Raw genomic sequence first — 12,922 nt, 5'->3', positions numbered from 1 at the left:
GAGAAAATTAGTAAAGGTATTAGGTGGAACATCTTATAGATTATTAAAAACGTTCCCTATTTTTAGGTATTTTTATTGACACACATAGGCTTATCATAAAACTAATGATCTGTACTAACAATAAAAAGACCCCAGACCATGGTTCTGATACATTTCCCCAGAGATTAGCACCAGGAGTCCTCTGTCTGGGATGAGGTGATGAAGGTAAACGGGTGACAGGGAAGGAAAGAGGTGCTTTAAAGTGCCCGTTGGTCTTTCCAACCAGCAAATCTATTTTTGCCCACCTGTGGGGTGCAAGACACTGCAGAGAATGTGGAGGTACACTGCACTCAGACTTTCCTTTAAAGATTATACTTCCATGACAAATGACTTCCCACCTTCTGCTTTTTCCTTTTAATAAACACCTGGTTGGTATTTGTTTCAACAGAGGCCATTAAAAATAGTGTTATGCGGTCAGAAAACGGGACTGTTAAAAGAACAGAAGGACATACAGTTCATTTCTCCATAATACTTCACTGAAATCATTTTAGGGAAATTAACAATTACATTAATTGCCTAAAAACAAGATTCTCTGCTCTTCCTTGGCAGTACATTTCCCCCCAATTTCTTCTTTATAATTGCTAATAGAAATGCTGAAATTAGGATAAAAACTTTAAACTTGTCATCATGATGAAATTAACTTATAATGCAAAAATAACACTTCCCTATACTGACTTAGTAATATTTCTACTTTTAACTATAGGGGATGAATAAATAAAGGAACACAGTCTCAAACAGACACGGTGTGCTCAAGAGGTTTAATTATGTGACGAGTAATAAAAAGAACTGGCATAAAGTCCATGGCACTAACATCCGCAAGGATTCCTATTTCCTGAAAACTAGAACAGGCCTAAAGATGGATCTCCTGACCCAACTACAAACAGGTATTTACTTCCTATTAACCTTTGTCAACACTGAACTTCCGAAGCCATTGTTTCCTCTGACGAGACATGCCTTTATTCATATTAGTTTTTCAGAGTGTGTTAGAGTTAAACACATATTTAGCAACAGCAAAAAGGGCAGGGAGACAACAGCAGGAACCAGCAGACACTGCCTATGAGAGATGAAGCTCTTGAAAGAAGTACCAGGATACAGTCTGCTTTGATTTCGGGCATGAGCTTGAGTAATCCTAACCCTTCACCCACTTTCAACCCATCGTCCCCCACTTTAATGACGCAAATCTTAATTTATAGGAAGATCTTTTGCTTTTTTTGGAAAACAAATGCACGCTCAGATTCTAGGAGCCACTTTTATCATAGTGATTTCTGTGTTACACACTCTTACATGCGACAGACCGCTCTGCTGAGAGTCAGCCAACCTGGCAAGTCAGACTTCCATTCTAAACACTTACTAGAAGTGCGTCCAGGTCAGACACTCAATTCCTCCTGGTCTTATCTAGAAAATGGGTATAAATACCTGCCCTTTCTTACCTGACATAATTGTCCTGAGGTTCATGTAAGAAAATGTAGTTGTCAAGAGAAAAAAGCACTGTGTTCCTACCGGTGCTGTGGCAGAATTGCTCTCATAATACGCATGTTACAGTCCAATTCTTTCAGCTGAATCAGCTTCTTTGTTCATGCCTTAGAGAGCTGGCGGTATTGTATCCCCTGCTGTTAAAATGTGAATACATTAGGTCATTGGTTAAAAGAATAAGAACTATACTAGAAGCAATGCCTCTTTATGATGAAGGTAAAAATACTGAAATAAAAATTTTAAAGTCTTCGAAGATGAGGCAACTACCTTAAAGCAGTAAGAGAATGACTTCTGTTTGTGCACCCAAGGGGAAGGAAATAAAAATAATCCTAATCAGAATTTCTTGACCTTGACACTTTATGATCTGCTTCATCGTTTTGGTTTATTTACACTTCTGACTCCTGGGGCTCTCAGTGCCCTGGGCTTCTGGGACCCAATCTCTTGTACCCTCTCTTTACACCTTCCCCTGAGCAACACAAAAAACTTCTGATTAATGTCAGAAACTTAATTAACTGAATGTTAGCTGCAATCGATTTCAGAAAGTATTAACTGATCTACCTTTTAACTCTTAAACTACTTGTTTCCAACTGTAGTAAAAGGTTTGGGCACCCTACAAAGGAATGCTGTGCATCTCAAATCAGATTTCTCTTTTTCTTTTGGGGAAGGGAGTGGTGGTAGTGATAATGGAGAGTATGATGGATAGAAAACGTTTATATTCTCATTAAGATAAGAAGGTTTTATGTTCTCACAGAATGGTTCTCAGGTACAAAAGAACATATCCATTTTTCTATTTTGAATTCTTAGAGTAATGTCAATTCATAACCCATAGTTGATATTCAACTGATGTTTGTTGAAGTCAATCATCTTGTTTTGGATCTGTCAGGCTGACAGGAAGAAAGGGTCTGCTAGCATCCTCAGTCCCCTGAGATTTATCCTTAGCTGGTCTCCCTGAGAATACTCCTTAGATGGAGGCTTAGCCATGTCTATGAATCCAAATCCATCCTTCAGTTCCCTGGCATTCTTGGATTTGGGTCCACACTTAAATTAGTATTTAATGTCTTCATATTGATGTCCTAGAATGCCTTAATATTATTTCTATTATTTCCACCCTTGGTTCTGGGGTTTCCATTAAAAAAAAATTGTCACAGTATACCTTCTTATTTCTTAATACTGAGCAACTAAGAAAAGATACAAAAGATACAAAATCCATCCTAACCAAGAAGTCCCTTCCATCAAGAGTTGTAAAACATTCTGTTCATGTGTTTGGAATTATCTTTTGACTTTAACATTTGACTCTAACATTTTTTTTTTTTAATTTGAAGGAGAATTTTAGAAGTTTCCAAAAAAAAAGTAACTTTATCACCAAATCAGTAAACCACGTTACCAATTATTTTTTATTTGTATTGCACACAATATTTTACAGAAAAAAAATAAAGAACCCCTTATTCTTAAACTCCAATTAATTACATGTTTTCTTCTGATTCTTCTCAATGTAGATACCTAAATTTTTACATAAATATAATCAGTACATAAAATAATTTAACACTTTTGAATCTCATTTAACATTTGTTCATACAATTTTACATATAGCAATATCATTTAATGACTATATAACAGTCTACAACAGCAATACCAATACATCAAAATCTGCTCATCCATTTCCCAATTTGGGGCTTTTTTTTTAAACCCATATGAATGAAATTGCTAGAAATATCTTTGTATAAGTAGCTTATTTTTCTTTTAAATACTTCCCTAGGCATATGCTATTCAAAGTGAGTTTATCTAGCAAAAAAAGATTGGTTACAGAGCTCTTGTTGCAATCATCTAAATAATTCTTTTAAAAATTACTAATATAATAATGCTACTGACATGAAGACACGTGAATTTTAAAATGTTTTGCTGTAATAGCATAAACTAGGTCAAAGTTGTTTCAATTTGCATTTTTAATACTATTTAAATCTGAATTATCATTCCAAGAATTCACTTTTATTTGTAGCTTCTCATTTGTACTCTATCTTTTCATTAATATGCTTAGTAAAGAGTAGAAAGCCTTATGGATTTGCATCTACTTTTTAAAAAACATTAAGCACTTTATTCATGTGTAATGCTAGTAGTTTTTTTTTTAACCCAATCTTTCCTTCATTTTCTTTGTTTGGTGTCCATTTTTCATTTTTCTTTAGTTGATCTCACCTACTTTCCCAATAATGTTTTTCACTGCCATAAAGTTTTTTTTGTACTACTGGGATGAGAATTGTAGTCTTTTTATTTTTACCTTTATAATCAACATTTTAATTCATCTGGAATGAATGGCCTTATCATATGTAAAGCGGGCCCGATTATTTTTTCATACTGACATCCAGGCTAGTCTTTCCACCAGTAGTTATTTCATAATCACTTGTTTTTTAATTGGTTTGTCTTTAAATCCTAAACTTTCTAAATATACTATGATGCTGAGTAGGGAGTTTAAGGGCAAGACTCTCATTTTTTTCCCCTAAGTTAAAAAGACAAATCTATCTTTCCTTGCCTATTTTCCTACTTTACACAATTCTGTCAAATTATTCAAAGTATCAGTTGGAATGGTGAGTGGAAGTGTAATAAATCTATATATTAATGTCATCTAGGGGCATTCCTTTGGATAGGATTTCATACACATTACCTAACTTAATCCTCACAATAATTCGGCAAAGTACAGTTCTATAGATGGTGAAATTATCTTGATGGGTTTAAACCTAAAAATATACCCCATAAAACCACTTTATCACATTCAAAATATGCATAAATATTAAGACGAATTCACGACTTGTTTCCAGTAAGCTGTAAATTTCTTAAATCTTTTTCTCCTTTTCCTCACCTTTTAGCCTAGTAACATCTGCATTTCTTATAAACATGCTGTTCAGATCAAAAGATACTCTAAAAAGCATTACTTTGTCAAAACTTAGCCAAATTCTGCTGCCAGGAGCTCCACTGCTCTAAACTATATTTTTAATTAATCCTAATCTTCCCATTTCCCTGATGAGAATCAGCTGAGAGACCCGAGCCTGGAGCAACGCTGCACTGACTTCCAGGAGCATGTTTCCCCTCCCGCAGTACAGGCACTCTTGTAACAGTTAATGTTAGAAGAAAGCCTAGATTCCACTGTTGGCTCTTCTACACACACCAGACCCTGAGCAAATTATTAATAGTTGTCTTTCTTCTTTAAAAATCTATTCACTATCAGCCTCACAGGGTTGTTGAGAAACTGTAATTAGAAAGCACAATAAGCGCCTAACATAGAAATGCTCCATTCCGGAACAAAAAATTGGCTTAATGGGCTCTCTTCCTATAGGATTATCATTCTAAGGAACAGAAACAGGAGACTGAAGTGGATGGAGTTTACCTCTTCTCGCAACTCCACAGATACTCACAACTGTAGTACAACAGTTTTGGCTTCTGATGGTTCTAGAAAAAAAATGTTTCTGTTGTTTAGAAATCTATGGATGGTTTTGAGAAACCATCTGTAATCCCAGGTTAGAAATGCCTCACTCCATTTCTTCTTAGGAATTTCATAACAGCCAATCTGAAGTACCTTTTCCTGGGGGCAAGATATTTTGGCCTGAGTTAGAGTTGTTGGAAGTTCTTTTCTTTTAGGTGCCAGCACAGGGCTCTGCAGCAATTTTCTGAAGTATTAAATCAGAACTAACCTTATGCCCTAGACTTCCTTTGGGACAAACTTCCCAAGAATGAACTCTTCAATGACTAAATGAATTCTCCAGCACTTTCTGTCATCTTCTGATTGTGGTGGTGTCCCTGACTCATAGGTTAACAAGAGTCAAATGGGGGAACTGCACTGCAAAGTGGAACTGAACTGCAAAGTGTATTGTAAACACCAGACCTTGACAAATAAAGGAACATGCAAAGCTAATCTTTTAACAGTTGGCACTTGCATAAGTTGCTATTGCTACCATCATGTCTGTACATTGGTATCATATACAAAACACCCACATAATTTACTGCGTAACTATTCAGAGGTGGTAGCAACTGTAATAGCTGCAAAACGAATTAAAATATTCCTTAGATATTATTGTTGTTATAGACAAATACAATCTGAAGATCATTAGTAGATATAGATTACCTGCCGTTAAGCACAGTTGCTAATATGGAACCCTCACTTATACACCCAATACTAAAATAAAGTTAACCTTGTCCAGCAGTCAATCAGTTACTGATAGGTTAACAAAGACATCCAATGACTGATGTCTCAAACAGAACTAAAGACAACATCTACACAGCATCCATCATATAACCAGTTCTAATTACTCATATAGGAAACTGTCCTCTAAATGAAAATACTCTGATGCCAGGACGAAGGCCCAAAATAGCACTTCCAGTTTGCTTCTTCCTAGTTTTCAAGATGTTTCCCTGGGCTTTCTAGGTTTTTGCTTCCCTCAGAGGAGTCTAGTTTGGCCATGATTATGTTATTGGTTCCAGAACCCTCTGGTTGTTTATCATCACCATCAAAGATAATGTCTTCTGGATTTGGAGGTGGGGGACAGAATTCTTCACTTGGAAAGATCTCCCGGAACAGTGTTTCAGCTTGCTTGACCGCATGCTCATTTCCCAGTCCACAGTCAGGCCCAGAGCAGACATAAACATTGGGAGGTAAGCCATTATATGAGCTTCTGCTGACTCCGGAGGAATCTCTCATATTAAAATAAAGAGCCCACAAGAGTCTTGGCTTTGTAAGTTCCTCCTCATTTATTGCTGCTTCAGTATATGGAGTGAATAGTTTCTTTACTACTGAGTCTAAGTCTTCTCTTGCTGTTTTAGAGGAGGAACAGGTCAGATGTACCAGATAAGTGTCTTTCATGCACGTCATGGTTGAAGAACATAATTCAGTGACACGAACGGCACATGTTCCTGAGTCCGCTGGAGGCACTATCAAAATGGAAATTTGCTGATCTGAATCTGTCTTTAGTATAGATTGATCTGTAATGAGCACTGCCCTGGAGATCTGCTTATACTGTATATTTGAGCATGTTTTCTCAGAAAGGTAACTATCCTCCACAATAAAATATTTAGCATTTATTCTTTGACCTAAGTGATCTATAATTGCTTTACATCTTCCAGATTCTTTGTCAACTACAAGGCATTGAACTTTATGGCGAAGACAATAGATTCCACCAAAAACTGCACACATCCTGCAGAAACACTGGGGAATTTCTCCTTGGCCATATAAGGGAAATAAAAAGGGAGTGTTGCCAAACCGTCCAAGACACTGAAGGAAGTTTTTTGTTGCTTTAAGGCCATCTATTGTAGTGCAAGATGATTCTGTCATTGCAATGGAGTGCAGTACAAAATGCTGGAGGTTGGGGGTTAATTTTTTAGTTTTTAAGTACTCTGAAAATGAGCACTGCATGAAAGCTTGGTATTGGTCAGGATGTTGTTCATAGTCTAAACAAAATGTAAGAAATTTCATTAGTATCCTCTTTTCAACCATAGTGAGTTCTTTGCTATTGAAGACATCTGCTCTGGAACAAGGCACCTGTTCTACTTTTCCTTCTCGAAATGCAAGAATCCTAGTGACATTTTTAAATTCTGCATAACGACTAACATTTGATTTGATTAAAAGATCAATTAGCAACCCTTGAGAATACAGGAGCTTTGATACCAAATCAATATTAAACCTCCTGCTTTCTTTAACTATTTGAGAGTAAGTAATCCTATTTCTCTTTAGTTGATCATTGTTGTCTTCCTCTATAGGTTTGTTTTCAACTGTATCTTCATCTGAAACTGTGCGTCTACAAGTTTCATCTCCACAATATTTTTCTTCTGCCAAGGTGCCCTCTACACCACTTACTTCTAGTGAAATCTCTCCATCATTTTTTGGAATGTCTTTGGTAGGCATTTCGTAGCTAGTAACATATGAGTGTGTTTCTTCAGACAAGCATGCAGAATCCAGAGGTTTAGTGAGAGTACTAGATGTCAGTGAGGAAGGATTTTTCTGCAGAGCATCAGTCTCTTCAATTTTGTCATCCATATCCTGATTGGCATAACAAAAAACTTCTGTGTGTTGAATGGTTTCATCCGTCTTGCGCAGAGTGATGGCTTCTTCTGTTTCATGAATCAGGCCTTGCCACGAGGCAGTACTTTCTTCTGCAACATCACTCTTTTGCTGGTACTCCTTCAACCAGGAGAGCAATCCTGAAAAGTTGAAACTTGCCCAGTTTCCTCCATAGTAGCTTCTTGAATCGAGATGCAGAACCCTCTGACCACTTCTTGAACACGCAGCTGCAAGGATGGATTCAGGCAGACCTGTCCCTATTATGATCACATCGAATTCTGTGGGGAGACTGTCCGCCATTCTGGAAGATAAAGCGTCTGCTGACAACTGCCGATAAAGGAAACACGTATGAGTCTAGGCTGAGGGCTCAGCTGGGACGTGAATGTGCCGTAATAAATCTCTCCTTGTGGTATTCCAGTTCATCCCAGAAGTACTGAGGCTGCAGGTCCTAGCTGTTTAACTGTTACCCTTTCTTAATACTGTTTTCCTTAGGTCAGTAGCATAAAAATATGATAAAATATATCTAATCACATCTGAGAACACTAAAACGGATGTGTGGTTTTCATTTCTGTATTTCATCTTAGCAGTAAATGTCAAAATGCATCACACATGCATTTGTGACTGGAACTCTTCTCTGAAAGAAGAAAATTCAAGAAAGAATACAATTGTAAACAATATTAAGAGAAAAGTAATTTCATGCAACAGCAATTACAATCCACTGGAGTCTGATTTGTTATTAGGACATAAGCCTCTATGAAAGCAAGTCATTAAATGCTTTCTTACATATTTTCTAATTTCTTGAAAACAACAGAGATTTACCCCCCAAATTACATAATAATGAAGAGGGGACATCATAATGTCCCATAAAAATAAAGAACTTTCGTAATACAATTCTAGAAGTTTTGCTTTTCTTTTTTTAAATATATATATATTTTTTACATTTATTCACTTTTTGAGAGACAGACAGAGTGCAAGCAGGGGAGAGGCAGAGAGGGAGGCACAGAATCTGAAACAGGCTCCAGGCTCTGAGCGGTCAGCACAGAGCCCAATGTGGGGCTCAAACTCACGAGCGGTGAGATCATGACCTGAGCTGAAGTAGGACACATAACCGACTGAGCTATCCAGGTGCCTATAAGTTTTGCTTTTTCTAATACTAATATTTGAATAAAACTATACAGAACTGTGAGCTTAGACTATAAGAAATGTGTGGTTCCACCTGTTTATGGAAACAGACTACATACTATGTGCACATTGTCATGACGAGGAATATTTCTGTGGCCAATTTAGTCAGTGGGTGTTTTTAGAACAGCTGAATGAAAGACATTTCCGTGCCAAAACCTCCCGTAGGATCTCGTGGTAGCATCATGAGACTACTTTAGTGAATTAACCAGATTATTGCAAAGGGATTAATTCAGTCAAACAACCGGCATTTTGAAATATTTAGGTGCATAAAAGGTCTACTGAAGGGAACATGCATTTATAACAAATCTTTATATGAACGTACACACACACACGTGTGTTTTTACGTGTAAGTTAAAAAGGAGAATTTCTGCCTTTCTAAGTTAAAATATATTCATATAAATAATACCTACTTGTGAAATCCAAGTGAGCATGAGGTGGCTTGCATTTTGCCAGCCTCTGGCTCTGTGACTCTGAATCTCTGTATCCCAAGATAAAGGCCTATCTAAACATCCTCTGCCAAGATTAACATGTTATTTGGATTTGTGGAGGCGGTGGGAGGTGGCAGTGAAGAAAGCGCCCCCCCCCCCCCCCCCCCGCTAACTTCTGGCATAACGCTGGTTATATACCATGCGCAGAACATTTGTGTGGCTAAAGGGGCAACAGCGAAGGGGGTGTAAGGCATACTGCCCTGGCAGTTTTCAGGCTGACACACTATATATACACCATGTGATGTCTCAGCCGTCATCGTCATCATGCAGCTAGAGGGAGCGTTCTTTGAGCACTAATGTTCCCTACCAGTACACTCACTGAAATCTAGATCAGTACTAAATGGGCCTGCCTAGGCTAAGATGACAAATTACTTGGACATTTGTAAAACAAGCCATTCGACCGAAAATTGGATTAAATCGACTAGTTCACTGAATGGACTGGTCAGTTTAAGTGAAATGGCCATCTTAACAGTCCTGTCTAGTCAAAGCCTCTGCCTCAAGAATATCAGGGATTCTACTTGCTGTCAGCATTCCCTGAAAAAACAGGAACTGAGCGGCGAAATGAGGCGGCCGCCCAGCCTGTTCATACATGTATGTATGCATTACTTACCCTGCTTTCTTCCAGCAGGGTGTGAAGAGGAAGACAGAACCCAGGAAGGTATACGAGGAAGTGTAACCACACCATGTGCGTATTATTGGCTTAGGAGACAGAGCAGATGTTACAAAGCATAAGTGCTAAAACCAGGCACCTTCTAACCCACAGATGTCCAAAGAGTCCTCAAAACACCAAGCACATAGGACAGAACCACCTTAAAGAACATTTAGCTCACTCCTCCATGACATAACAAAACTGATGGCAGGAGAGTTTAGTGACTGGGAAACTCCATACAATTGGTTAGCCAGGCAACAGAGCAGAACCCACTCTCATGTCATCAGGCCAGTGGGCTTTCCACTTGATAGGGCAGTGGAAACAAGCAGCCGCTTTGGGAATTTTTAAATTTCCTCCCCCTACAACACTCCATGTTAGTTCTTGTTCAGGGAGAATGGGGAGGGGGGGTGTACCCTCCCTTTCTTCGACTTTAACTCTTATCTAGGAGCACAATCCTTGGAATTTACTTCACGCAAAGAAATTCTTAATCCTGGCTAAGAACTTTTTAAGTTCTATCATAACTCCACTGTTGACTTGTCTCCCAGGGCTTAAACAAGTCTCTGAATCTCTTAGCCCAGAGTTTCCACCTCTAATTTAAAAACAGGGATAAAGTCATGGTTGAAAGCGTAACTGTATGCCCAGAGAAACACAGAAGTCAAAACACCATGTGGTGAACGTTTCTACTAGTTTTAGATAATCCCTTCTGACTAGGATGGGACCTGAGCAGGGAGAGGAATGAAGGAGGAAAAAGCAATGGAAGAGAAGGAGACGCAGCAACAGAGTGAGGTCACAGAGAGGAGATAAGGAAGAGGGAGAATGCTAGCACTAATAAAGAACTCCACACACCCTGTTTTTAAAGCCCCAGGCACAAAGTCCAGGTAGAAACAGAACTTCCCAGCACATAAAGAGCACTTCTTGGAAATAAGAAATTTCATGTCTGTGATCAAACACCTGTTGCCCATCTCAGGGAGCGTTAGTGATGATACTTCACAATTAAGCTTCAATCACCCTCTTTCTGAAAACTTAGCCTGCCTAAAAAATTGCCTGGCAGGTATTTTAAATATAAATAATATAATCACCTAGCCATCTATATTACCACCTACAAACACTTAACAGCCCCCTCCCAAGTTTCAAATCTGTGTAAATGAAATTCTCACATTAATGCCTATTGAGGAGGGGGGAAGTAGTATTGGAATATTAGAATCACTGAATCAATCAAATAAATGAAATCATGATTTCTATTACTTTTTTTCTGGTTTCCTTTAAAATACCAAAGAGTGAGTTAGATCAAATATTTGGGTTTGCCACAACATAGGAGATTGGTGAATAAGAACATTTCTGATAATGCTGCAAAGATTTTGTTCTCAAAAACCTGCCAAGATAAAAGCAGTAATAAATTATCAATACATTTCAGGATTTTTCTTTTCTTTAAGGAACTTTAAGACCTGAGAAATACACATTCTCATTTCACAGCCTGTACAAATGAATTCCTGGAGCACACACAAAAAGGTCCTTCCCAAGCTTAGAAAATCATGTCCTCAACGATACATTGGGTAGATCATCCTTCAAAATGTCAAGTCTCAGTGAGACTTGAATCTTCCACAGGATTAGGAATATTGTTGAAATAAATCTTCATTTTAACAATCAAGTTCTACTTTAATGAAATCTACTGGCTGCACAGCTAATTATTTGTCCATCTAGGGTGGGATTCTCAGAGCCAGATGTAATCTCACCTTAGATTTTGGTGTGCTGGAACCACTAAGGAGGTAAAATATAGTACAAATAGCTTATGAGCCACAAGTCAATTTGCATTCTGAAGACCTGAATGAAGTTCTTTCACTTCCTAGGAAGCATTCAAAGGTTTACATCTGCTAATGAGCAAAATTAAAGAAAAGAAATACACACTGCCACTCTGCTACATTTCTACTTCTCATTTTGGAAAACAATATTGAATGAATTAAATCTCTTCTCATCCCCCTCTCCAGCTTTCATGAGTTACTTTTTCTTGAATCTGTTGACTCTACAGCCCCTCGTTCCTTTCCTCAAAGTGTAAAGCCGCTGTTTCGTGGCCTGTTGAATTATATCGGGAGGTGAAAACAGAGAAATGAGATGAACTGGACAGTGGCTGGAGGGAGCTGGGAAGGAGCTGGGGCTGAAGCCGGGCCGGCTGCGTTGGAGAGGGGCGGCCACAGGCACAGAGCCGGGGCCGCCGCAGGCCGAGAGGAGGTGAAGGAAGGAGGAAGGAAAAGCCATGCGGCGCGGGGCGGACGAGCGGAGGCGAGGCCGGCGCGGGAGCTGAACTGCAGGGCGGGCTGGAAGGGAGGCCGCGCGGGGAGGAACTGGGAGTGGGCTGGGTGGCGAGGGGACGCGCAGAGATGGTGGCAATGCAGGGAACGGGAAGTTTTCAGAGGGGAGGATGCTTTCCTCCCAGCCCAACTCACCGAAAAGGCTGCTGCTAAACCCGTCCCACACGCAGCCCACGGTGTCCCAGACCCAGCCGTTCCTCAGGCAGGACACGAAGGTAAAGGTGACCCCGAAGAGGGACACCAGCAGGTCGCTGAGGCTGATGTTGACCAGCAAGAGGTGGGTGGGAGTGCGGAGCCGCTGGAACTTGTAGTAGAGGACAAGCACCAGCAGGTTGTTGCCGACGCCCAGCAGCCCGATAGAGCCAAGGAGCAGCGCCAGGCGCTCATAGGTGCCCGGGCTGAACAGCGGCGCGGGGCTGAGCGTCCCCGCCGGTCCCGGCCCCTCGGCGCCCGCGGCCCCGCCGCCCTCCCAGTGGCCCTGGCCGCCGCTACGGTTCCCCGAGTACATGGCCCGGCGCCGGCGCGCACGGCGGCCGCGGCGCTCAGCCTCCTGCGCGGGCCGCGGCACGCTCCGCACTGGGTGGGGCTCGGGCTCCACCGCCCGCCCCGGCCATTGTGCGCGCCAGGACCTCGACACGTCACCAGAGGCCGCCCTCTTCCGCCCCTTCCGCCCGGCCCGCCACTGTAGTCCCGCCCCCTACCCCGCGCGTCGCGTTCCCGCCCCTCCCCGCTCCCCCGAGACCCC

The 12,922-nt window shown here is 40.4% G+C and overlaps 2 protein-coding genes across 3 annotated transcripts in view; both read right to left on the bottom strand.

The window, feature by feature from the left end:
• OPN3 (opsin 3) overlaps window positions 1-12,807 on the bottom strand; it is a 42,265-nt gene extending 29,458 nt beyond the window's left edge. The window contains exons 1-2 of one of the 2 annotated variants that reach the window (XM_042975779.1): window positions 12,313-12,807; window positions 7,886-8,186 (exon numbers count right to left, since the gene is read on the bottom strand). In XM_042975779.1, coding sequence (XP_042831713.1) covers window positions 8,146-8,186; window positions 12,313-12,685 — 414 coding nt within the window. In that variant the 5' untranslated portion in view covers window positions 12,686-12,807 and the 3' untranslated portion in view covers window positions 7,886-8,145. Of the gene's footprint in view, window positions 1-7,885; window positions 8,187-12,312 lie in introns of those variants that run through there. The other variant, XM_007077038.3, reaches the window with a different exon arrangement.
• On the bottom strand, window positions 5,285-12,401 carry CHML (CHM like Rab escort protein). The gene is made up of 2 exons (XM_007076986.3): window positions 12,313-12,401; window positions 5,285-7,879 (listed from the first exon to the last, which is right to left on the bottom strand). The coding sequence occupies exon 2, from the start codon at window positions 7,850-7,852 to the stop codon at window positions 5,891-5,893; it is 1,962 nt and encodes a 653-aa protein (XP_007077048.2). The 5' UTR covers window positions 7,853-7,879; window positions 12,313-12,401; the 3' UTR covers window positions 5,285-5,890.
• Window positions 12,808-12,922: the final 115 nt, after the last annotated feature.

The sequence above is a fragment of the Panthera tigris genome, chromosome F3 (genome assembly GCF_018350195.1).
Source record: "Panthera tigris isolate Pti1 chromosome F3, P.tigris_Pti1_mat1.1, whole genome shotgun sequence".
NCBI lineage: Eukaryota > Metazoa > Chordata > Mammalia > Carnivora > Felidae > Panthera > Panthera tigris.
The sequence above is the reverse complement of the archived record's forward strand: the minus strand, read 5'-3'. Positions and strand labels throughout refer to the sequence as shown.